The following is a 23,168-nucleotide window of genomic DNA, read 5'->3' on the forward strand; positions in this document are numbered from 1 at the left end:
AACCTAAATTTACAGCAATTTTAATTTCTCAGGTTCAATATTTTGTCAGTTTATTTAAGGGCATCCTGCATACGCTGCACTTCAACAGCGTAAGACCACAAACTGAAGTACAACTTGTGATTACAAAAAGAAGACCTTCTGCAGCATTGTAAGTAGATGAAGTCTTTCAACCGTGATGGAACATCAGCTGTCATTGATTCACAAGTCCAAGATCTGCGACAGTGAAGCACTTTTTACTGCAGTAGATTGCAGGCCATTTTTAGAACAGACTGCTGCAATTGTTGCCAACCATATACTAAACATTGCATACAGAGTAAGCCCCTATCCAGGATCTGTATGGATAGTGATGTACTGAATTATTGCCTTATTTGGGGACTGCTTAGATCCCATTTCCTAGGGACTTGGTAGAGAAAATGCTGTGTGTATCTGCTAGGCTTTGTCATGTCTTTACTGTATGCAGGCTGAATGACATCTGAAAATGTACTGTAGCGTGTCACTGTCATAATCATTGGTCTGTATTACACGGGGCCTGTTGCTTTGCATACATACTGGTAATAAACAAAAGCTTGTGTTAAATAAAATCAGCATGGCAAAAAATAAATTGCTGTGTGTTGTAAATTGACAGTGAGACACTATAGATTTGTTTGAAGACAAACACCCTTTAATAAATAATAAAATAAATAAAATTAACAAATAAATACTTAAATGCATAACATATTCAACAGATACATACAAAATTGTAAATAAAACAAAAAAATATGAATAAGTAAAATAGTTAAAAAAAAACAAGACCAATAAATAATGTCAACTAACATACATAAAAACATAAATAAATAAACAAATACATCGCTGTTGGGTCTCAGTTTAGTTTTAATTTATGTTGTATTTTCAGAATTCAAAACATGGTGCAGCACAATGTGGAATGTTTCCATGCTGCGGTGCTTCGTCTCCACACACCGCCTTGACTCTCTCTGCTGATGTCGGTGACCAGAACCCTCATTGCACAATCTGCACTGCCAAAACACTGCAAAATGACCGGGCAAATGTACGATCAACTTTTATAAGGGTAACATTATTTGCTTCTTATTAAAAAATAAATAAATAAATAAAATATAAAAAAAAAATCAAAAAACCGCAACGTACTACAAATAAGCGGTAAATAAAATGTCTAAAGTTCAAACATTATAACTTGACGAATAAACAGCAGCCTTGTACCTAAAATGTCTGTTGTACAAGCATTACTGCTAAAAATCAGGTTTAAAAAATTACCTTTCAGATGGTAAATTACAAATAAAAATACAAACCTGTGCAGACATCAAATGGCTGATCAAAAAAAGACACTTTTTACAACGTCGCTTTAAGTAAATCCAATTACCTAAATAACTATCGATAAGCGATCAATCTTACAGGTAATTTATATATACACGTCCTAAATCTATTACTAATGTAATATGTCATAGCATATTGGTAAGGGATATGTGAGCAAGAACATAAATAAAAGAACAGATACAAAATCAAATCATGAATCGTCTTGCCTTCCGTGTCTACAGCGAAAAATAGGATCCAAAAGCTCTTAATCCTCTAAATCAGGATCCTCTCCCCCAGCGGAGTAATCACAAGCACTCCCATTCTCCAAAACTAACTGCATTGCATGCAGCTACCTTGCGAGATCGTTTGCAGAATTCCATTTTACAAATTATCTCTCTCTGTTTTCACTCCTAAATGCAAATACATCCAGGTTCAAAGTTCATCGAGTTGTCCCTTCAGTCCATGTGACTGTTTTAAGCCTATCAGTACACACAGATTGCATTTCAGCACTGTTATAATTGATGCAATTGAAAAAAAAGCCAGGCAGTGCTGTGAAAGTGTGGGGCCCGAAATATGCGGGCCCGGCCTTGAAAGGGTTAAGTGTGTTCAGTGGTCTGTCATATTTATATATTCCATGCTTTTCTTGTAATTTCTATCCTGTGAATAATGTTTGTGGTCGGTGAGCCCATTTGCTACAGGGTAAAGCAGTGTCCTAACAGGAACATTAAGATCCCCACCAAACAAGCTATTATTAAAATTCAGTGAAAAGGTTAACATGAGTGATCTGCCATATTTCTTTTGAAAACTGCATTCCTGTGGACAATTCATAGCCCTGTTCTTATTTTTAAAAACACATCAGTGTGTATTGCATTTTATACCACTCTTGTTGTTTTGATAACTTACTAGCTTAAAATCGTGTTTAATAAAAGAGGACAAACATCCTAAACACTGACTAGCTTACCATGAGAACTGTCTTTAATGTTAGATATTTTCCATTTACACAAAGAAAAATAGTAATGGTTCTAAACTTTGATTACCTAATAGCCTGGAGTCTGCTATCATATATTTCTATAGTAACTTAAGGGACATAGATTGCGGGATAACTACGTACTTGCAAGTCTAAGAGACTAGCAGATCAAGGTACTTGGCATAACATTAACTAAGATTATTCATTCTACTCTTAATGTACGACACAGACAGTCAGTATGTGCACTGTCTTATCAGAATTTACAAGCAAATCATCCTTCGGCTTGTTATCTTGCACTTGAATAAATCTGAATCATTTAGTGGCAATCACATTATTTTATGTTTTTTTGTTTTGTATTGCTTACCTTACCACAACACGGTCAGTACTTTTAAGCTAAGAAAAAAACGATACATTCCAGATATTTAAAAAGTTTATCTGCTGCAGTAGTTCCTCTGTTTCACAGCAGTGCCTGTCTGAACAGACCAGTATATTACAGTAGGTGTTTCCTGAATGAAAGACTTTGAGTCAGATATCGCATTCACACTCCCTTTATCTGAGGTATTGATACACTAAAGACTTTTTGTCAAAAACGTTTGTTTACAACACTAGTTTTATTTAAGTATAACCTATTCTTTTATGCACTGCACTCAATAAAGTGCAGTGGGCCGCAGCTCACCAGATGCAAAATGGTGGTTCTGTATTTCTTTTGAAGAAACATGCAAAATACAAAGAAAAAAATCATAGGCCAGCTTACAAATTGGGTTCTTTTTATTTTAATACAAATAAATATAACAACACTATTTAGCAACCAAACACAAGAACTTTGTTACAATCTAATATCTAGAGCCAATTTTAGCAATATTTATGCATGTTAAAACATTCAAAACCAATCTAAAAAGAGCACTCCAAAAAATGTCCAGTCTGACTGGATTCAAAACAAATGATCATGTGATAAAAAATGAAATGCAGACTGTTGTTTCTCCCAAGTAGTGAAGCAGGCAACCACAGTTACACAAATTCCTGCCTGAGACTAGGGTTTTGGTGGAATACATTTAAGAAATTAGCATGTTTGCTACAGGAGCACAGCTACGCTTCCAAAGCGTGTGCTCCTACCACGTTTAGTAATCGTTTTAGTAGGTGGTGTGTGTGGCCATTTGTTTTGTGGTTTGTACTGTGTGGTGTGCACTGAGTGATGTTAAAGCCATTTCAGCTACATTAGCCTTTTCTGTAGGTCAGGTATAATCAGAGATACAGGATTCATTTCGAAGAGAAAATGACAGGAGGACAGTTATTGAAAGTAAATGAAGGCTCATTTAAGCCAAAAAATTTCAAAAGTTTTCAAGGGTTAGAGAATGTGAACAAAAACCCATCAAGCTTTGTCATAATCCTCAGTTTTTTTTTAACTGAACCAAAAAGTTTGTTTAGTGTAACTTGCAGTGTCCCAGGATCTTTTTTACTTGCATAAAGTATGGTTAGTGTTTACAGAGTGCTTTACTGCATTCTTTCATAGTCTAGACCTCTACTGAGCATGCCTTTTTTAATTTAAAGGTGGAATGCCCTATATGGATTTAAAAATTGTTGACATATTTCATAGTAGTTCTCTTTTAATCCATGGTGAAAAAAACAAACAGATTTGTAGACTTTTCTTGTCAAATGTTATCAGAACTAAAACTGAGTTTGCATGTTTGGTTTGTTTCTCGAAGCAACAACAGAGCTTAAGTATGACATTCATTACCTCCTGCTGCTGTATGTAGCAGGGAAATGCATGTTCATATTACAGATTGGCAAGGAGGCTTCATGGAAACTAGGGGGCAAAACAAACTGGAAAAAACTACAGGGTCTGGTTACAACAACTTAACATGCCATTATAAAGAAGGAATCAAGCACAGTCTGGAGGATACATTTATTTTCCAACATGATGTTTGCTACAGGAAATGGATTCAGATGTGTTTCACCAGTAACTTATTAGTTTTATTTCTGAGAACTACTTTACAATTCTTAGGGACCTTGGTCTTCTGAGAGACGAGACAGAATGCTTTTAAAAGAGCCGGAGATGAAAAACAAAAATTTGTTTACCAAGTCAGAGCTTTTTCCACTCCTGCCTGCCAGCCTCAACTTACCTAGAATTTGGTTACTAGACTGCTGATTTGGTTTTGTAAAGGCCAACAAATCACTTGGGTTCCAATGCATAGTTTGAAACTGTCAAACTCAGAGTTGAAGCTTCCAGGGACCAAAACCAATACTTTTTTGTGCTGCAGTATTGTACTGTACATGTGATTTTACTTCAACAGAAACAGCTGCTCTTGAAACGCAATATTCACATTTAAAAGATTACTGGATTACTGATTTTATGTGGTTACATAATAACCACAGTTGCAATAGAAAGCACACCTGTGTCTAAATGTTTTACTCATAAAACTTTGTCAAGGGGGGCATGACGATTCTACATAAATAGATGTGTATAGTAATCTTAAGTGAATTTATTGGGGGTCCCCAAGTGGCTCTTCTGGCAAAAGCACAGCGCCGTCACACAGCGTAGGTTCGTGTCCTGGCTGTGTGGAGTCGCCGGTCTTTGCTGGGGATTCCGAATGGAGTGTCACATTGGCTCTGGTGCTCACGTGGGTTAGGGAGGCAATACCGCCTCCTCCTTATCGCACTACAGCGAACCCTGCTGTCCAGGCTCCCAGTGAGCTCCGAGCGATCACCTGTAGGGCTGGCCTTTGTCCTCCAGAGGCTAGTAGATCGCTGACATCCACTCTCGGAACGGAGAATGCCCACTGAACCTTCAGTTCTCCTGAGCTGTGTGGGGAAAAATAATTGGACATTCCAAACTGGGGAGAAAATCGGGGCTAAATATTTGGGCACGCTAAATAAATAATAAATAAGAAACATATTGAATGAAAAGCTCATATACCACAACATGCACCCTATAGTTCCTAACCAGTATATCTAACATTTGTTTCTTTGTTTTTGTTTTGCAGCTGGCAGTAGAATAGCGTTATGCGGGTTCACTGAAAGAAACGTGAAGCAGCTGACAAGATGCCTGTGCAGGCAGCACAGTGGACAGAGTTTTTATCTTGTCCAATCTGCTACAATGAGTTTGACGAGAGCAAGCACAAGCCGATCAGTCTGGGGTGTTCACACACCGTCTGCAAGACCTGCCTCAACAAACTGCACCGCAAGGCATGCCCCTTTGACCAGACTGTCCTCAACACAGACATCGATGCACTTCCTGTCAACTTTGCACTGCTTCAGCTAGTGGGTGCCCAGGTGAGCCCTTTTCTTACTTAAATTATACCTATCATTTTAACAGAGAAAATAGACAAACCTGTATTGAATTAAACAGTAATGAAAACAGGGTTGTCTTTCTCTCTTTTGTTCTCCTTACTCTACTTCTATAAAATTAAAACACTTTGGGAAATTAAATATTTGTTGTGTAAGCTACTAACCCAAATCTGTATGAGGATTGAAGACAAGCTGTATAGTGACCAAGGATGTAATGATTAATTGTGTAATCAATTGCATGATGCATCTTATCGTTGTAGAGGTTTGTATCGTGATACAAGAACAAAAGTACAAATATAGTTCACCAAGTGGTTGAATAAAGAATACTTGTGTTCTGTAGTTGGTATAAAAACATACTCTCCCTATCTCATTACATTTTTTGTCTTTAAACTGAATAGTCCATCATTAATTGAAGATCTTATTATGCATCATACAAGTAGCTATCGGGACTATCACGTTTATTGATATGCATGTTGTATTGCAACCTGCATATCGTGATACGTATCATATGAATACATTATTGTACCATTACAACCCTATTGGTGACTGCTTTAATGAATTCCCAATGACGATTTTAATCCCTTGATCAGGCATTATATGCAGGTTTGACTGTAATGTACTGTATGCGGACTGGCATTCTTTAAAGTTATTTGTCCAATTTATTGATCAAGCCCAGCCTGTAACAATAACCTAGGTAAAATTTGATCAACCTATATTTTCATCAACCTACCCGCCAAGATTTTATTGGAGCATTTTAATCAACCGCCTGTACTTGGTTATACCTCGATCACTCCTAAAATAGGTGGTTAATGAAATATGTGGTTTCCCCAGTGCTGTAAAATAAGCTATTAAAATCCTGAGGTTTTCTATGCCAGCAGGATATAAGGTGATCAAGTCAACCCACATGTCTTCATTTAATGAAACAAATATCTGCTTGAATAGGAAAAAGTTAATCTTGTGGGGTTTTTGTTTTGTTTTTGTTTTTTTCTGTTAGGAACCAGACCAGCAGACAGTACATTTAAGTAATGTGGCAGAAAGTAAACATTATGAGGCTGCAAAGAAGTGTGTTGAGGAACTGGCGCTCTACTTGAAACCTATAAGTGGAGGGAAGGGTAAGTGACCCTTTACAATTTTTTGCAGATTTGCTAGTTAGTCCTTCTACTACATTTGTCCACAACCTAAAGACTGAGAAATCTGAAGTATAAGTGTTTTAGTCTAAGAGTAAAAATAATGAATTATTTATTTAAGTCAAAATTCCTTTTTATTTTATTTTATTTTATTTTATTTTATTTTATTTTATTCTTAAACTTGGGTATTATCTGCAGCTTGGACATTTTACTAAATGTGCAGTGCAAGTGAGAACAATACAGTGTTGTTTTTAATAAATGTACTTCTAACATATTCAAGTTATAAAAGAAAATAAAGTATTTTTTTGCTTTGAAATTACTAGGCATTTTGCGTAGTTATCAATTTCTCTTTTTAAAACAATGGCATTTGTTTACATTTTGGCCAAACCTTTACAGTGAGCGGGACCTTTATCATTTATCATTAAAAAGCACAGTATAGATTAGTGTTGGTAAAATCATTGTCATGAAAAATAAACCAACAGTAAAGATTGAGCCAAAATTAAAACTGTTGTTTCTGTATCTGTTCTACAAATAGTGTAAAGATTTGAATCAGTTAAAGCTAATTCTGAGAAATGTTAGATTGATCCATGTCATCCTTTTCCAGTGAAAGCTTTGACATCTATACTCAAAGAGCATCTGAATGGTGCGTGTGAAGTTCCGTGAGCTACTTTATTTTTGTCTGCGGTTAACATTTACGTTTGTACATCTCAGGCAAGGCATTATTTATAATTCTCATACAAAAACCTAATGACGTGACTAACTACTGGCGCCATGAAGAAACATAGTAAATGATAAAGGAAGTTTGTATTTCCTACTGCGTATAAAGTATTTTGTTTTGGTTTGAATCCTGATAAGATCACTGTTAAAAATCTTTGATGTTATCTGCATGATATTGCAGGAGAATATTTTAGTATGTTAATCTAAAAATTAGCAAGTAAAATCACTGGGAAATGCATGGATATTTTGTAAAACTGTAAAAACAGGAATAAATAGAAATCTCTTTGCATAGAGAGAGTTTTACATAATACAAAAATATACTTACTTACTAATCATGTACACCATTGTGCACACCAGTTGACACTGGTTTCTAAAAAGAAACACTGCAGCCTGGTGTTATGAAATGAATAATCAATTAGGTGTGTATTCTGTATAAGCCCTTAACTTAAGGCTGCAACGCATTATATAGAGATCAAGGAGAAATGATTCCCCTTGATGTCACAGTTTAACATAGTAGATACCTAAGCAGCAGAAACATGTTATCATGTTTTCAGTACAAGCAACATTCTGAGTTTTTGATTCCCGGTTTTATAACTGTAGGTTCCTCCAAAGCAAACATGGTGAATGGTGTTTTTTATAACCCCTTGAATAGCCTAATGAAACATCAACATACAGAAGTGTGAATCTAGGAATGGTAGCACATTTACAATAGCAACCTGCACTTCTTTTACCAGCTGGCTTTTCACAAATAAACTTTTAAACAAATCAAAACAGAAATACCTGCAACCAGCCGCTCAGTCCGCACAGGGTCATTGCAGTCTGCAGTCAGGCGTGGTCGAATCTGCACACTTCCTTTTAACAATCAAATCTGTTAACCCTTTAAAGGGTACATAAGGACCTTTTTATTTTATTGTGTTACATGTTCCCATATGTTGCTACAACTGTTTATGTAAGGTGTGTGTATTGTTTTAATTTTTTTTTTTTTTTTACCATTTTGACCACTTCTTTTTTTAAACTTTTAAATTGCATTCCCTGCCTCAAAATGGCTTCACATGTACCCGTATGGACCTCTCAGAACTACATTTCCCTTCATCCTCTTGCTCACATATGTACATTTTAAGTATTGAGTTGGTGGTTCAGGCGTTGGCAAGCTCCCAGTGCAATGTATTATATTGCTGTTCCTGGAAATGCTGTTTGTATAGATTAGCAAACTTGGACTGTCTGATCAGCAGTGAAAACAACATGATTAAAATAGGCCTTTCTGTGTCTGTTTCTGGACACGTGTCAGTGGTTTATTTCCCATAGGTTTTATTGTTTTTTTAACCTGAAGGAAATTAGATTGCACTTAGTAATAACGTTTAAAGAAACTCAAGAAGCTTAACATTGCGGTTCTTTTAGTATTTCCAAATTTAGCACCGTTGTAGAAGAGTTCAAATTTAAAAAGCCTATTCATTGTTGAAACTGAAATCCTTCTCTTTGTGTGTGAAGGAGTTGCGAGCCTGAGTCAGAGCTCGCTGAGTCGGCCGATGCAGAGGAAGCTGGTGACGCTGGTGACCTGTCAACTGGTGGAGGAGGAGGGCCGAGTGCGAGCGCTGAGAGCCGCCAGGTCGCTGGGGGAGAGGACAGTCACCGAGCTCATCCTGCAGCACCAGAGCCCTCAGCAGCTCTCTGCAAACCTGTGGGCTGCTGTCAGGGCTCGGGGCTGCCAGTTCCTGGGGCCAGGTGAGACAAAGGCTTCAGAACGGCTGCACTCACTCTTTCAGTCTATTCCCAACGAGGACCTTCTTCCAACTATATATTGAATTGGTTCATAAATTAACAAATCATTCTAGCAAAATCTTGCCTTATAAGAATTACAGTTCTATCATTTTCTAGCACATTTTCCTATATAACAGAGGGACACATTATTGTAAAGATGTATATATATATTTTTTTTTTTCATATTTTCAAAGCTCCAAATTACTTACCGATTGCTACTTCCAGGCAATCCTGCACTACCGCAGCATCCCAGACTCTCTCTGTTTTTTAAAAACCAGTCGCTGATTGTTTTCAGTCTGTCTGTCAAGTAGAAAGCAAAAATGTCCCTTGAATTGAATTGTTAGTAAGCATGGTAAATAATTATCTAAGCAGACATTACACAGAGTGATAGAGGCCACCCTCAACACAGTATTAAACTGGTAAGAAACTGAATGTTTTGAAATTGTAGATTATATAAAGTACCCATTGAAGTAGTTGCTGTGTGCCCCACAGTTCATTCTTGCTGAGGAAATCTCCTTATGAGTCCTCGTTCTGCAGCAGCTTTTACCGCGTTTCAAGTGTACTTTAGGAATGCCAGGGACATTATATCAGTGGATCCAAGATGAAGCTTTAAAACACATTGTGTTCTTTTCAGGGCCAGTGGAACACAGGCAGTGGAAGTACAATTGAAGTGGTTACTCTCACTGTCTTTCCTGCCCCAGGCAAACATTATCTACCTCACTATGCATTCACAATTAAAGTCGGGAAATTGGCCAGTGGTTATAGCTGGATTGATCTCAATGTCACAATACAACAGACTTGATATCCTAATGTGCTGTGCCAGCCTCTGGAGGGATTATTGTATATCCAAAACAGAAACAAGCAGTTGCACAGAAGTAGGTTTAGTAATGCAGCTGTACTTGCGTAATTGCTTTTCTTTTGGAATCTGAGATTGGATTGTGAATGCTTCGAACAGCATGCAGATCAAATTAAATACTGTTTTTGTGAACAGTTGATGGTGTCTGCTCATGAGGACTCCCATGCAAAAGCTGTTGGCAGTTTATTGGCGGTTCACTTTTGTTTTGCTGGTTGTTTCTTTAAAGCTATGCAGGAAGATGCTCTCAAGCTGGTTCTCCTTGCACTAGAAGATGGCTCGGCCCTTTCCAGGAAAGTGTTGGTCCTCTTTGTTGTTCAGAAGCTGGAGGCTCGATTCCCTCAGGCATCCAAAACCAGCATCGGCCACGTCGTGCAGCTTCTCTATCGTGCTTCCTGCTTTAAGGTATTGTAATAACTGAGGAGTTGAAAACATTTCCTGACCTCCCGTTTTGCAATGCAGTATTCCAACAAGCCCCTTGTTGTTTTTTTTCTGTAGATCTTTTTGTTGTTTTGACTTTGAAACCAGTTGTTCATGTCACCGCAATACAGATTCCGGGTTTTGCATTTCTTGATGCCTCCTGAGTTTGGACATGTTCATGCTTTCATTGGCAATCACTTCACAGCAATTCCACGCTGCGGTTTGGGTTTGGGAATCCAAGCTGAAGATAAGATTTGTCGTGTTAACGTTTAGCCCCACTGCTTTGTCTTTCTCTTTCACCATGATGTCGGTTTCTGCCGGCCTGCCACTGAATTTGATGGTGATGCAGCTTCCTGGTCAGTCCCAACATGTTTTTAAAAAAATGATTTCTTTATTTTTTATTCACTAATCTAATAAATTGAACTGTAATTTATTTTTATTTGCCTTTGTCTTAGATACACTTTTGATACAACACTGTCAGTACATGATGGGAAATATACTGTATTGTTTTAAACAGAGATGCCATCTGTAAGTGATTGTAGGAGCAGCAAAGCCAAGAGAAAAAAAACATGGGCAAAGTATTTGACAACATCGTCTGATTCTGCTGTGTAATGAAACTGACACTTCATTACAAAGTGTATGAGAGCCAGCATTCGTGAAATTATTTTCAAAAGTGATGACAGACTCTGGTCAGCTCTGTTTCATCTGATTAGTTTGAACTAAACCACAATGTCAGAATGTCAGCTGTTGTTTTTTTATATTAGATTAACATGGGACATTCTCGAAGCAATTGTTACAATAGCCTTTTTAATGTTTCATTTAAATAATATTGTTACAAAAGAAAAAAATAGCTGTTATATATCCTTCTAAAACACGGGTTATATTGAGATGGAGAAACCTGAGAAAAAACTAAATCTACCCCTTGCTGGTGTAGACACAGGATATTATGGGCTTGTACTGGTATTACAGGAATCACTGGAATCCAAACAGTGCCCCGACTGCGGTGGGAGCAGAGTAAGGGCGGATATGTAACAAGGCGGATAAATGAATCCTGTTTTAAATACCATTATACACAGCTGTAACAATTACTATATTCACACAGTTATTGTTTTGAGATTCAGCTTTTATTAGGGAGCTCCTCTAAGTCCCTTGTTTAGAAAGATACAGGGTATTAATGCTTGTGATAGAGTAGCCTTCTGTCGTGTGGGTGCGTGCATTCGCTGCTGAGTGACAGGCAGGAGATGGAGATGGAAGATGATGTTAATACACCCCGCAGACGAACAGGATTTATTTACATATCAACGCACTGAACAGCTCACGTGACACTACCAGCAATGGGAGCACACGGTTAGGGCAGATATGTGACGGGCGGATACACAACGGATTACTGTACTTTATTTGTACTGTTGCAATTAAGGCAAAGTTGTTCTGTGATGGATTTATAAGGTTACTACACTATTTCCTCTAGTAAATATACTGGTGTTGTCCTACACACTATATGCTTTTATGCTGTTTAGAACAGTTACTGAGTTTGGGTAGCATCAGCTTAGCAAGGTGAACATGTTTCAGTTTATCTACTATACCTAGTGCACCTTGCTTAAGTGTAATCGGTGAACACATCAGTGAGCCCTTTATCGAAGTGTAACATCCTTTTTGGCTAATTAGTGGACGCTGCCATCAGAATGGTTGGTTAGCCTGGCTAAAAAAAAAAAAACCCTCTCCTTCCCCTGCCAAGAGCTTGTCTATTGAGTTGGCCAAGCTGATTGATCGTAAGTTTAGACTTATTGCTACCAGTACAACCAGCTTCCCAGATAAGGTTTTGGGTCATTTGAGTAATTTACTCTCCAATTTAAACTATAAAGTGCAACATTACCTTGAAGTCACGAGTACTTCCAATAAATACAGTGCATACTTTAATGCTAGATTATGGGGACTGCATTAACTACAGCCGTACATTTTAACTGTAATGCTAATTTGAACTACTGTACAAACACTTATTTTAGTCCTGCCTTAACAGTATTAATAATATTATAGTATGGGAGGTTGCTGCTCTCAATGTAGTTAGCTACTGCATTCACTGAGTCTCCCCGCAATAGTGCTAGGCGGTTACAGTTGTTATAGTTGTTTTCTGTCCATTATTCTTTCTCAGTCTTCTGTCCGCTCTCTTTCCAAGTTGACAGATAAAAATTTTAAAAAGAACAAAAAAAAGTCAAAAACTATATTTAAACTGTACCAATACTGTACTAACGCAAATAAATAAATGATAATATTGTATTCCTTATCGATTGCCTTGTTATAGCAATATGAAACATCCTAACTCATGCCAATATTGTATTTATTATATAGTTACCTTCTAAAAATGCGGTTGACAGATAGGTAAATTGGTACAGTAGGTTGAGGGGGACTAAAATGGTGGGGAGAAATCATGAAGATTACGAATCCAGTTGCTTATTCACCAGTCACGAATATGCATTGCAAGTGCATGATTCAACCAAGCTTTTTTAATTTTTATTTATTTTTATTGAAAACCTGAACTTCTTGGTCATGCATTTCTGGCAATTCCCAGGCAGGCTACAAGCTGTCCCGTCATTTCTTTAGCTACCGCATACAGTCTACTCACAATTGACCTTTGAGATGCCGGGAACCAACAAAGTACAAGAAGCTCATTAACATGCAAACACAAGCTGTGCAGCAAAATTGTTCTGTGTATTCTTTACACATTAAGAGGATGTTGTAAGGATATTTGCAAAGTGATTTCCGGCTGCAAAACACCCACATTGTAGCCAAAATCTGCGTTTTGCACATGTAAGCCATGTTTTGCGGCAGTCAAGTGGGACTAGCGGCCAATAAAAATGTGTGTAAAGAATGATTTTCACCTGTCTTTCCGCACCTGCTATCAAATTAGCACTATGCCATCATTAATACATTGAAATGATATTGAAATGTATTCAAATGAAGAAAAGAGCATGGAATTGCGCTGGGATCTGGAATATTAAGCGGGCGCAAATATTAAAATGAGATGTAAAGATTTTGCCTTGGACTTGGACAATTGCTGACCCTTGTAGAAGTGAGTAATTAAGAGCTGTATCAAACCACACACCTTCAGAGAACTGTCATTGGCCTCAGGATGGCTGGTGTGGTACACTTCCTGATGCGGCGACGCTTGGCTGTTGTTGAGGAGAGGCAGGAACATGTTCGGAGGAGAAGGGCAAGACGGAGAAGACCCCGCATATTCAAACCCAGGGTCACTTTGTTTTGGGGATTCTGAAGGATGCGGTGGTAAGGCGTTATCGTCTCACTCCACAGATCATTCTAGACCTAATAAATGAATTTCACATTTTCATCCCCGGACTGTCCTAGTAACACCGGCAGCATTGACTTCCTCCACTATAGAGGACCATGTGGCATAACTAATGTTGGCTGATGCTTTTCTAAATAACTCCGCTCCTCCTCAGAAAACTTTTCTTTTCCAAGCACCAAGAGGGCTTTGCTGCCCTTCTTCTGACATATTTCTTTGTTTGGTTTGATTTTCGTGCTCCACAAATCGAATCCAGCGCCTACTGCTCTCTGTACTCCTAACTCACCTCACCTCTGGGCTGTAAGTACGTCCGCTTTGTAGCCCGTGATGCACAGGCGGCGTTCATTGTGACCCTCATTATCATGATTGTGGCTCGTTATTGTGTGTGTTCAGTAATTTGCATTGCTCTTAAGCTTACATAGGCCGCAGTGCAAAATAATTGCCTGGCAATTTGGATTTTGCAGACACAATTGTTTGCACTACGCCTATCCTTACATTAGCCCCTAAATGTAAATATCCTGCTTATCTGGAGCACTGAGTACAACCATTTATTCCAGGCTAAACAACATTAGTGTTGAAAAACAGATTCCTGAAGTCTAAATATTCTGTCAAACTAAACAATTAAGACAGTATTGGTTGTTTTTCTGTCTCAATCTCCATTTTGTCAGACAAGATATTTTCCCTGCATTTTACTATCATATATATTAAATGTTTCTTTAAATCTATGGGAATTGAATTCTCTTCTAAAGGGACCTTTTGATGTGTGTTAGCCAACCGGATCCACCAAAACAGGGCTGCTAAGCCAGGTTTACCTATTTGATGTCTTGGACATAATTACAGGGTATTTTACTCGGATCAGGATAGTGTTTCCAGGGTATTGCAGTAGAGTACAAAGGGGCTGAAGGCTGGCAAGCTGATCTGTAACATCTCTCTTCAGGTCACCAAAAGGGATGAAGACTCTTCTTTGATGCAGCTAAAAGAGGAGTTCCGGACGTACGAGGCTTTGCGCAGGGAGCACGATGCACAGATAGTTCACATTGCCATGGAAGCTGGGCTTCGCATCTCTCCTGAACAGTGGTCTTCCCTTCTATATGGTGATCTGGCACACAAGTCACATATGCAGTCTATTATTGATAAAGTAAGTGTTGTTGGGACAAGCATGGGTTGTTCATGTTCGCAAATTCTTTCACGATCCAAATGAATAAAGAATGCCTCAATTCTGAACACCGAAGGGTGTTTATATGAAGCATGTGACACCTGTAGTGGATTGTCTTAAATTGGATTTTCTCCAAACATTCTGAACTGAAAAAGTTATAACCAATACAGTTTATCATTGTTTTTTTTTTTTGTTGATTTCTTTGTATTCATATATTTTTTTAAAGAATCCATTCCAGTGCCATGTCTTAAAGTGCAGGTCCAAATGCTTCTCTGATTTCTTCCCTGTGTGTTCTTTTAAGCTCCAGTCACCAGAATCTTTTGCAAAGAGTGTTCAGGAACTGACAATAGTCCTACAGCGGACAGGAGATCCTGCTAACTTAAACCAACTAAGTCCTCACCTGGAACTTTTAGCTAACATTGACCATAATCCAGGTAAGTGGGCTTTCATGCAGTGAGAAAGATATACACAGTACATTATTTTGTTTATTTTATCATAGGCACTGTATTTAGAAATCTTGTGAGATGCCAAACCATACTGGCAGCTATTCCTGCATCGTTCTAAAAAGGTTCATTGGGTGAATGCAGGAAGAGTTCTGTGCATTTTATCAAAACTATACTCCCATAAAAATCCTTTGACTGCAAGCGCTCTATTACAGAGCAAACTGAAGAAAAGTTTAATATTGGGTAAAAAAACATCTCATATACATTGCTCTTTGGGAGGTTGGTCGGCTTTTCTGAATCAGGAGCAAGGTTAAATTGAAACATTTCACATGCCAATTGAACACCACAGTGACTCTAATGAGATATGCCTGTATTTCTGTACACTTTCATTAATGATCCTACATGAAACATACATATTTAAGCTTACAATTGGGAGTGTTCTGGCTCTGAGGCATTGCAGCACCACTACCCACACACTGTATCTGACGATAAAGGTATGTGCTGTTTCATAAATAAATAAAAACATGTCCTTATGCTTAATATTTTGGATTTAAAGATGCTGCACCCCCAACGTGGGAGCAGCTGGAAGATGTCATGGTGGCTGTGAAGACAGTAGTTCATGGACTTGTGGATTTTATCCAGAACTTCAGCAAAAAAGGGCTTGAAACACCCCAGGTATGAAGCATCTTGTTAATTGGGTTGGTGATTCTTTTCTTAAAAAAAAAAAAAAAAAAAAAAAAACAGTAGATTTTTAAAAAGAGTTTAAAGTTTGTTAAACAACTTTATTATTATTATTATTATTATTATTATTATTATTATTATTATTATTATTATTATTATTATAATGGACAATACCATTTGAACATATTGAACCATATTTTTAAACCGTTTCCTCCAGTCTTAAAATAACTGTTTTGAATTCAGAAAAATCCATGCTAATGTTACACAACAAAGAAGGTTGAGAGTGATTAAGAGACCTAGAATTATATTACTTAGTTGTCTTTATATCTTTTAAAAAAAGATATACAAGTTCATTAGAGCAAATACTTTAAAAATATGACCAATTGTTTACAGAAAATAAGATTTAGTACCATTTAATGACATACAGGACATCTTCGTTTTATCTTAGCGAGTGTGCACATTACATAAGTGTTCTGTTTTCACTAAAAGAGCCTTGGGTGTCTTCTGTACTCTGCTGATTAGGTATATAGGAATGCTAACCATTTTTGAATACATCTTATTAGCACTAGCAATATTATCTGTGGTCCCCTTTTCTTCTTTGAAAATATTTGGATGGTTTTAGTGTACACTTATTTTTGCTAGGATGCAGTAGTTTATGTTGTATTCACGTATTTGCATATTTTGCATATTCTGTATTCATGTAAAAGTGAAGATGAGATTGTCAGCACAGTAACAGGAGGATGAGTAATGTTAATAAAGAGGCTGTCAAATCCACGTCAAAGCGTTGCTGCTTTTATTTTGGAGGAGCAGGACATGTCTGTTACATTTAAATGATACTGTTTTTAAAATGTGTTTTTTTTTAGCCACAACCAAACAGCAAATACAAAACCAGTATGTGTCGAGACCTGAGACAGCAAGGAGGCTGTCCACGTGGAGCCAGCTGTACGTTTGCCCACTCCCAGGAGGAACTGGAGAAGTATGTGTGGGGCTTTAATGTACTTGACAGATATTGAAGCACCAGACATAGCAATTAGCGGTGATAATTAATCCATCAGTGTATTTAATAATTAATTAAATGGTGATGGAACACATTGTCCATTTACACACTTCGACACAACCATTTGCAATCTGTCACTGCTTGTTTTAACGATGCAAAGCAGTACTGGTCATATGATGACTCAATCATAGTGTGTAAGTTAAAAAGTCTGAAGTAGACAAACATTTTGTCTAGTGCCTCCTACAATGCAATGATTCAGGGTAAATTAACAGTTTTCCCATGTGTTTTTTTTTTTTTTTTTTATAATACTTTACCATACCTCTCTGGACTTTACAAAGCTTACCTGTGCTTTACCATGCTTGCACCGTGCTTTATTACACTTTGCTATGATTTTACTATAGAAAACTTTTATAAGGGAAACTGCACTCATCATTATGATTGATGAAAAAGTATAGGTGTTAAAGTGGTGTGGGTAGGGATTTTTCAGGTACAGTCAGAGTGAAAAAGAGAAAAGAAAATATGAATACCAATCCAATGCTCATCAGTTATGCTGTTAGTTTTTGTTCTGTTCATTTGCGAATGCCAGCAATGACTGTATGTGACTTTAATGTGGATACTTTACTTTTGAACAGGGTTTTATGTACTGATTTATTATCCTTGTTGGGTTTTCACAAGAAAACTAAATTGTATCAATAACATTTCAGTAGTTTGGTTTATATTTTGTGATTTCCCTGTAAATTGAAAATATTGTCTTTCTTTTAACATTAAAATGTCAGATTTTGCTTCATGTCTAGTTATTACACTGATGGTGTTTTAGAGGGTTTCTTTTCATCACGTTTTGATTGTGTGTTTCTTACCAGATACCGAATGAGGAATAAAAAGATCAGTGCGTCTGTCAGGACCTTTCCTGTGTCTCAGATTCTCCTCGGTAAAGTTGGAGTGAACAACAGCACAGCAACTACTGTAATTGGAAGCACAGAAGGCATGGGGAAAATGATCCACAATACCAATGGGGTTCACACAGAAAGCAGTGAACCTGTGCTTATTCCACGAGGGGCAGACTCTTCACTCGACGAGCTGAAGAAACTTGCCAGGGAAGGCTCCAACGGCCTGACTGCTCCCTGCTGCCTAGCAGAATCCCCTCCTGAAGAGTAAGACTCTAATATAAAGTGCAAGTTTCTTTGAGCTGCATTGTATGGTCTATCACATTTTGTTACAGCTGTTTTTTTTTAATTCCCTTTGAACATCTTTCTAAGGGAGTGCACTGACTACCTTTTGATTCTTTTATGAATGGTATCAGACTGTTTGTTTTAAAGCACAAAGCATAGCACTTTGGGTACAGTTTCATGTGGATTGTTATGCATGGTCAATGCCAATAGGATATGAGAAAAAATATCACTTTGAACATGGAATTAACATGCAGTTTTACTGTTATACTGTGTTTTGTAAAACATACCACAGTTGTAATAATTATGCATTTGCCATTATTACAGATCTTTAGAAAGCAATATTCTCTACCTGATCTTTTCTAGCATGGATAACAATACAGTTTAAATCTTGAATTCAGTTGGTATTATATGGCTGGTTGGCATGCCTTTCATAATATTTGCAATCGTGATGTGTGGATCTGAGGTATTGTTATATACTTGTTTCAGCTGTACCCCGATGTCAGGTAATGGAGTCCTGCCAATGCAATTTTTTTCTGAAAGTGTTTTAATTTTTTGTTTTAGTAAGATGGTCCCCCCTTCTAAGACTCCTGTAAACCCTGGCACAGCTACCTCAACTGTTCCTCCCTCTTGTGAAGCCAGTATGAATTCAGTGCATTCTAAACCTGGCCAGTTTGTGTCCCGGGTACCTCTGTGCCCCCCTCAGCAATCTGATGTGTATTACCTAGACCCCCGGACACCGGTGTCCTACGATGCACCACCATCCCAAACAAGTATGTTTACCAAAACAAGAAAAATTATATTTTAGGTGGAGTAAGGCATTAAAAGTATTGTTGAAAGCATTCTATTGTTTTTTTTTGCATAGTGCACTGTGCCACTAAGACTTGTAAATATGCTTAATTTAACCCTTTGTAGTAGCGCTGTTTAGAGTTCTTAAAGTACTGATGGGACTTAAGTCCGATTTACCAAAATATATGTAAAAAATATTTTTTTGTCCGGTTCTCATGTGTATTCAATAAGAGTTCTTTTTTTAATTATATAACTTAATTCTGCATTCTAATTCAGGGCTGAAAGGGTTAAAGGGATTTTTGTATGAAACACATGCCACCTGGTGGCAAAATCATATATTTGCAGTTTCTACTTTCCAAATGTATTTTGTACATATGAACATAATCGACGAACGAGAGGAGGCCATTCAGCCTATTGGTGCTTGTACGGTTCCTAGTAACTAGTGGATCCTATTGATTCAGCATTTCACAGCGTGGCTTGGTAACCCGTTCCATGTTAAAGGGTGATTGATTCCATTTTCTTTTCTGGAATTTTGATGAAAGCAAAAAATATGTGTTAATTTTTATATCGTGTGAAAAGTGAATCGACCTGTTCTTTTCTAGTATTACCGAACATGAGTTCTGATTTAGTCCATTGTGAAAATAAGTTGTAAGCCCTCCTCGGTGTGCACACAAAATAAGTAAAATTCTCCAGTGTTCTTTCGGTGTTCATAGGGAAAAACATCGGTTCTATGTTTTTTGTTACAGAGGTATATCTGTTTGTAGTGATTTAAAAACCTAGAATAGTATTGTTTTTTTAAATCTACGTAAACTAACCTCCTTGTCTTTCTTCTGTGCTTTCCTGTTCTAGAGAACTACTATGCTCCTCCGCCACCTCCTCCTAGTGTTTCAGCTTCCATGCGTTTTGTCCGTTCCACCAATGTGCCTGAATCATCTCTCCCTCCCCCATCAGTGCCCTACACAGACCAATACCCTTCGTTTCCACCGCGGAGGAGAATGACGTCCTCTCCCTGTCCTCCGCCCCCCCCGCAGCAGTACAGCCACCCCACAGTGCACTCTGGGATGTACGCTCCCGTGTACGACAGCCAGCGCATGTGGAGGCCTCAGATGTACCATCGAGATGACGTTCGAAGCAGCTCTTTACCCCCCATGGATGTGGTGCACTCGTCCATCTACCAGCCTCCTCTCAGAGAAAGATACAACTCCCTCGATGGATACTACTCTGTGGCTGGCCAGGTACGAAGTGAGCAGAGAGCCGTGACTTTGCAAAGGGTAGGTCAATATTGAAGCCATTCGCACTGGATTTAGTTGCTGAGATCCACATGTGGAGGATAGGGGATTCACATATACTTCCACACAATTTTGCATCATGTACTGTTGCATGCTTTTGTTGGTCTTCTTTACTTTTATCCCAACAGATGTCACTGTTCTTGCAGGCTTCTTTCATCTATATTGTGCTTATGCAGTAATGTCTATCTTCTGAAACTCATTGCATGAATTCATGTTTTATATACAAACAATGGTAAAGTTGTGACCTACAGTGTTAATACCTTGAATTGAAATATGTTGCCCGCCAAGTTAGTTTTAAATTCTTATGAAATATGTACTCTTTTCTTTTGTAAATGTTAACCCCCTTTTGTTGTACTTCAGGACTCATACAACCGAATGCCTGTTGGTTACGATGAGCCGTTCAGGCGGAAACCAGACCAGTGGACCCAGTGCCACAGTCAGAAGCCTCCACTGCTTGTGTCTCCAGCCCTTCCTTCCTCCGCACAGTCCCCCTCACCTTCCTCCCCGCTCTTCAATGTGGACTTCAGCACTGAGGTCAGCTTTCACCACTTAGAACAGAAACTGAGCTCAAACCTACTTAACAATGGTGATAATTTTAAGCGTTTTGTAAGCGTTTTATTTGTAAGCGTTTTATTGGGTGATTTTAATTTAAAAGCACATTTTACTTCTTATATTTATATTCATTTCTTGGTGGTAGTTTGTATTTAGAGAGAGTTAATCCTATTCGTGTTACTGTTTAACAAGATGATTATATCCTCAGTGGGGTACAAGAAAACTTTTCAGCTTTAACTATCCATCATCTTGTACCAATATTAACTTCCAAGCCAGGTTACTTTAAACCTTTATTGTGGTATACCATTGCTTAGCAAAGAATAGTACAGTTGTCCTTCGCGTATCCGACTGCGGTGGGACCAGAGAAAGGGCGGATATGTAAAAAGCTGCATAAATTAATCTTGTTTTAAATACCATTATACACAGCTGTAACAATTACTATATTCACACAACTATTGTTTTGAGATTCAACTTTTATTAGGGAGCACCCCTAAATTTCTTGTTTAGAAAGATACAGGGTATTAATGCTTCTGACAGGGTAGCTGTCTGCCTTGTGGGTGCGTCCATTCTCTGCTGAGTGACAGGCAGGAGGTGGAGACGGAGGATGATGTTAATACACCCCGCAGACAAACAGGATTTATTTACATATCAACACACTGAACAGCTCAACACACTGAACAGTTCTGAAACTTTGGTGGGATCTACAGTCTCTCAGCTAATCTTCTCAGTTCAATAAAAAAACGAACTCCAGCTACTCGCCCGGCTGTCTGCGGTTTTGACTTGCTTACTCACTCTTCGGTATCCAACTCTGGTTCACTCTCACTCTCACTCTCACTCTCACTCACACACACACGTTGGCGAATGTCAGCTTCTTTAGCCCAGTTGGCTTTGGTTTTGCAGCAGCCCTGTGGAAGTTCTGTGGAAATGGTTAATCTATTCACATTGACTTTACCCTCTTCCCATTAAAAAAATAAAACCTACTACAAAAATAATAATAAATATATTTCCCAGTGCTGCTGGGCAATGTCCCGCCTTCCTGACTTGTATCTATCATTGATTAGTTCTGAATACTTTAAACCCGCCCCAACTACTGAATGACAGCACATTCCTACATTTCTATTGGAGACTCCGCTTGCGAGATTTAAAACGAGATTACAATCAGGATGGAGGCTTATTAGCGGGATTTAATGATGTATTACAGTTAAGATACAGAGGATTTAAAACAGAATTGTGGCGAAATGTACAAAAATGCCTCCACACAAAAAACCCAGAAGAATGTGCCCAGTGCCTGTGACCATAGGGATTTCATTGTGGAAGACAGCAAAGGAAAGAAGGTACAACTTAAGTGTGCAAGTACTGTCGAGTTACTACTATACATATTTTGACACCAAAAAAAAAAACGCTCAAGCATTTTGGAAAGTAACCGAAAACACTAATTTCATACAGTATATCAAAAACGAAAGCCCTGAAAAAACCCGATTTACATAAAACTCGAAAATAGCTCAAAATAAGCACCGAAAAATACAATTAATAAAACCTGAAAAACAGAAGCCCTAATTTATAATTCATAGATAAGCATATTTAAGCATTATTAACTAAGGTAATGTATGCTAAATGTATAGTATAGGCAAGGGGAAGTGTGGTAAAATGCAAATTAACAATGATCTACCTAAATTTCTGGCCTCTTGGGGGTGATTGCCCCCTGTCACTGTCGAATGAGCAATGTCAGTCTCAATCTGTGAGTTCACTGTGCAGCAGACTATCTCAGGTGCTAGCTCATGTCAGTTCAAATGTTGTATCATGTAATGGATTGTAAAATGTTTCTTATTGACTCGTTGATTATAAAAGATGTATTACTAAAAGAATGTCCTGAGTGAATTACTTTTATTATGCATGTTTTATGTATAACTGGTTGTCACAAAGACGGCCGGAGTGGGTGGCGTCAGACCAGATGGAGGAAATAAATAAACAGAGAGATGGGGTTTTGGTAAAGCTGAGCGCGTGATTGCGCTCAGCATTTAATAACAGACAGAAAATAAAAGGTTTGAAACAACAAAAACACAGGACACGGCACTTGTAGCCAAAATAAAAGGACAAACAAAAACGGACTAGACAGTGCACAACACACAGACGAACAAACACGGTGAGTGAAAACACGTTAACTACTACTTTTACTTTTACTATTATTATTATTATTTCACCTCCGTCTCCAATCCCGTTCTCCACTCACCGAACACCTAACCCTGACTGAATGAAATGTGTGTCTATATATACTATTGTGCTGGGATTCAATTACTAATTAATTACTCACTTGAATCCCAGCACGTGAATTCATTACGTGAAACCCCGTGTTCACATATTA

At 37.9% G+C, this 23,168-nt stretch overlaps 1 protein-coding gene across 3 annotated transcripts in view; it reads left to right on the plus strand.

Annotated features, from left to right (window-relative positions):
- Positions 1 to 23,168, plus strand: part of LOC117422428 (roquin-2-like) — a 51,572-nt gene that overhangs the window by 11,604 nt on the left and 16,800 nt on the right. The window contains exons 2-13 of one of the 3 annotated variants that reach the window (XM_058987077.1): positions 5,257 to 5,545; positions 6,555 to 6,672; positions 8,893 to 9,126; positions 10,245 to 10,420; positions 14,671 to 14,871; positions 15,191 to 15,323; positions 15,889 to 16,007; positions 16,877 to 16,989; positions 17,871 to 18,161; positions 18,741 to 18,949; positions 19,917 to 20,236; positions 20,615 to 20,788. In XM_058987077.1, coding sequence (XP_058843060.1) covers positions 5,315 to 5,545; positions 6,555 to 6,672; positions 8,893 to 9,126; positions 10,245 to 10,420; positions 14,671 to 14,871; positions 15,191 to 15,323; positions 15,889 to 16,007; positions 16,877 to 16,989; positions 17,871 to 18,161; positions 18,741 to 18,949; positions 19,917 to 20,236; positions 20,615 to 20,788 — 2,319 coding nt within the window. In that variant the 5' untranslated portion in view covers positions 5,257 to 5,314. Of the gene's footprint in view, positions 1 to 5,256; positions 5,546 to 6,554; positions 6,673 to 8,892; positions 9,127 to 10,244; positions 10,421 to 14,670; positions 14,872 to 15,190; positions 15,324 to 15,888; positions 16,008 to 16,876; positions 16,990 to 17,870; positions 18,162 to 18,740; positions 18,950 to 19,814; positions 20,237 to 20,614; positions 20,789 to 23,168 lie in introns of all 3 variants that reach the window. The other 2 variants (XM_058987075.1, XM_058987076.1) reach the window with 2 other exon arrangements.

Source organism: Acipenser ruthenus, chromosome 15 (assembly GCF_902713425.1).
Source record: "Acipenser ruthenus chromosome 15, fAciRut3.2 maternal haplotype, whole genome shotgun sequence".
NCBI classification, from domain to species: domain Eukaryota; kingdom Metazoa; phylum Chordata; class Actinopteri; order Acipenseriformes; family Acipenseridae; genus Acipenser; species Acipenser ruthenus.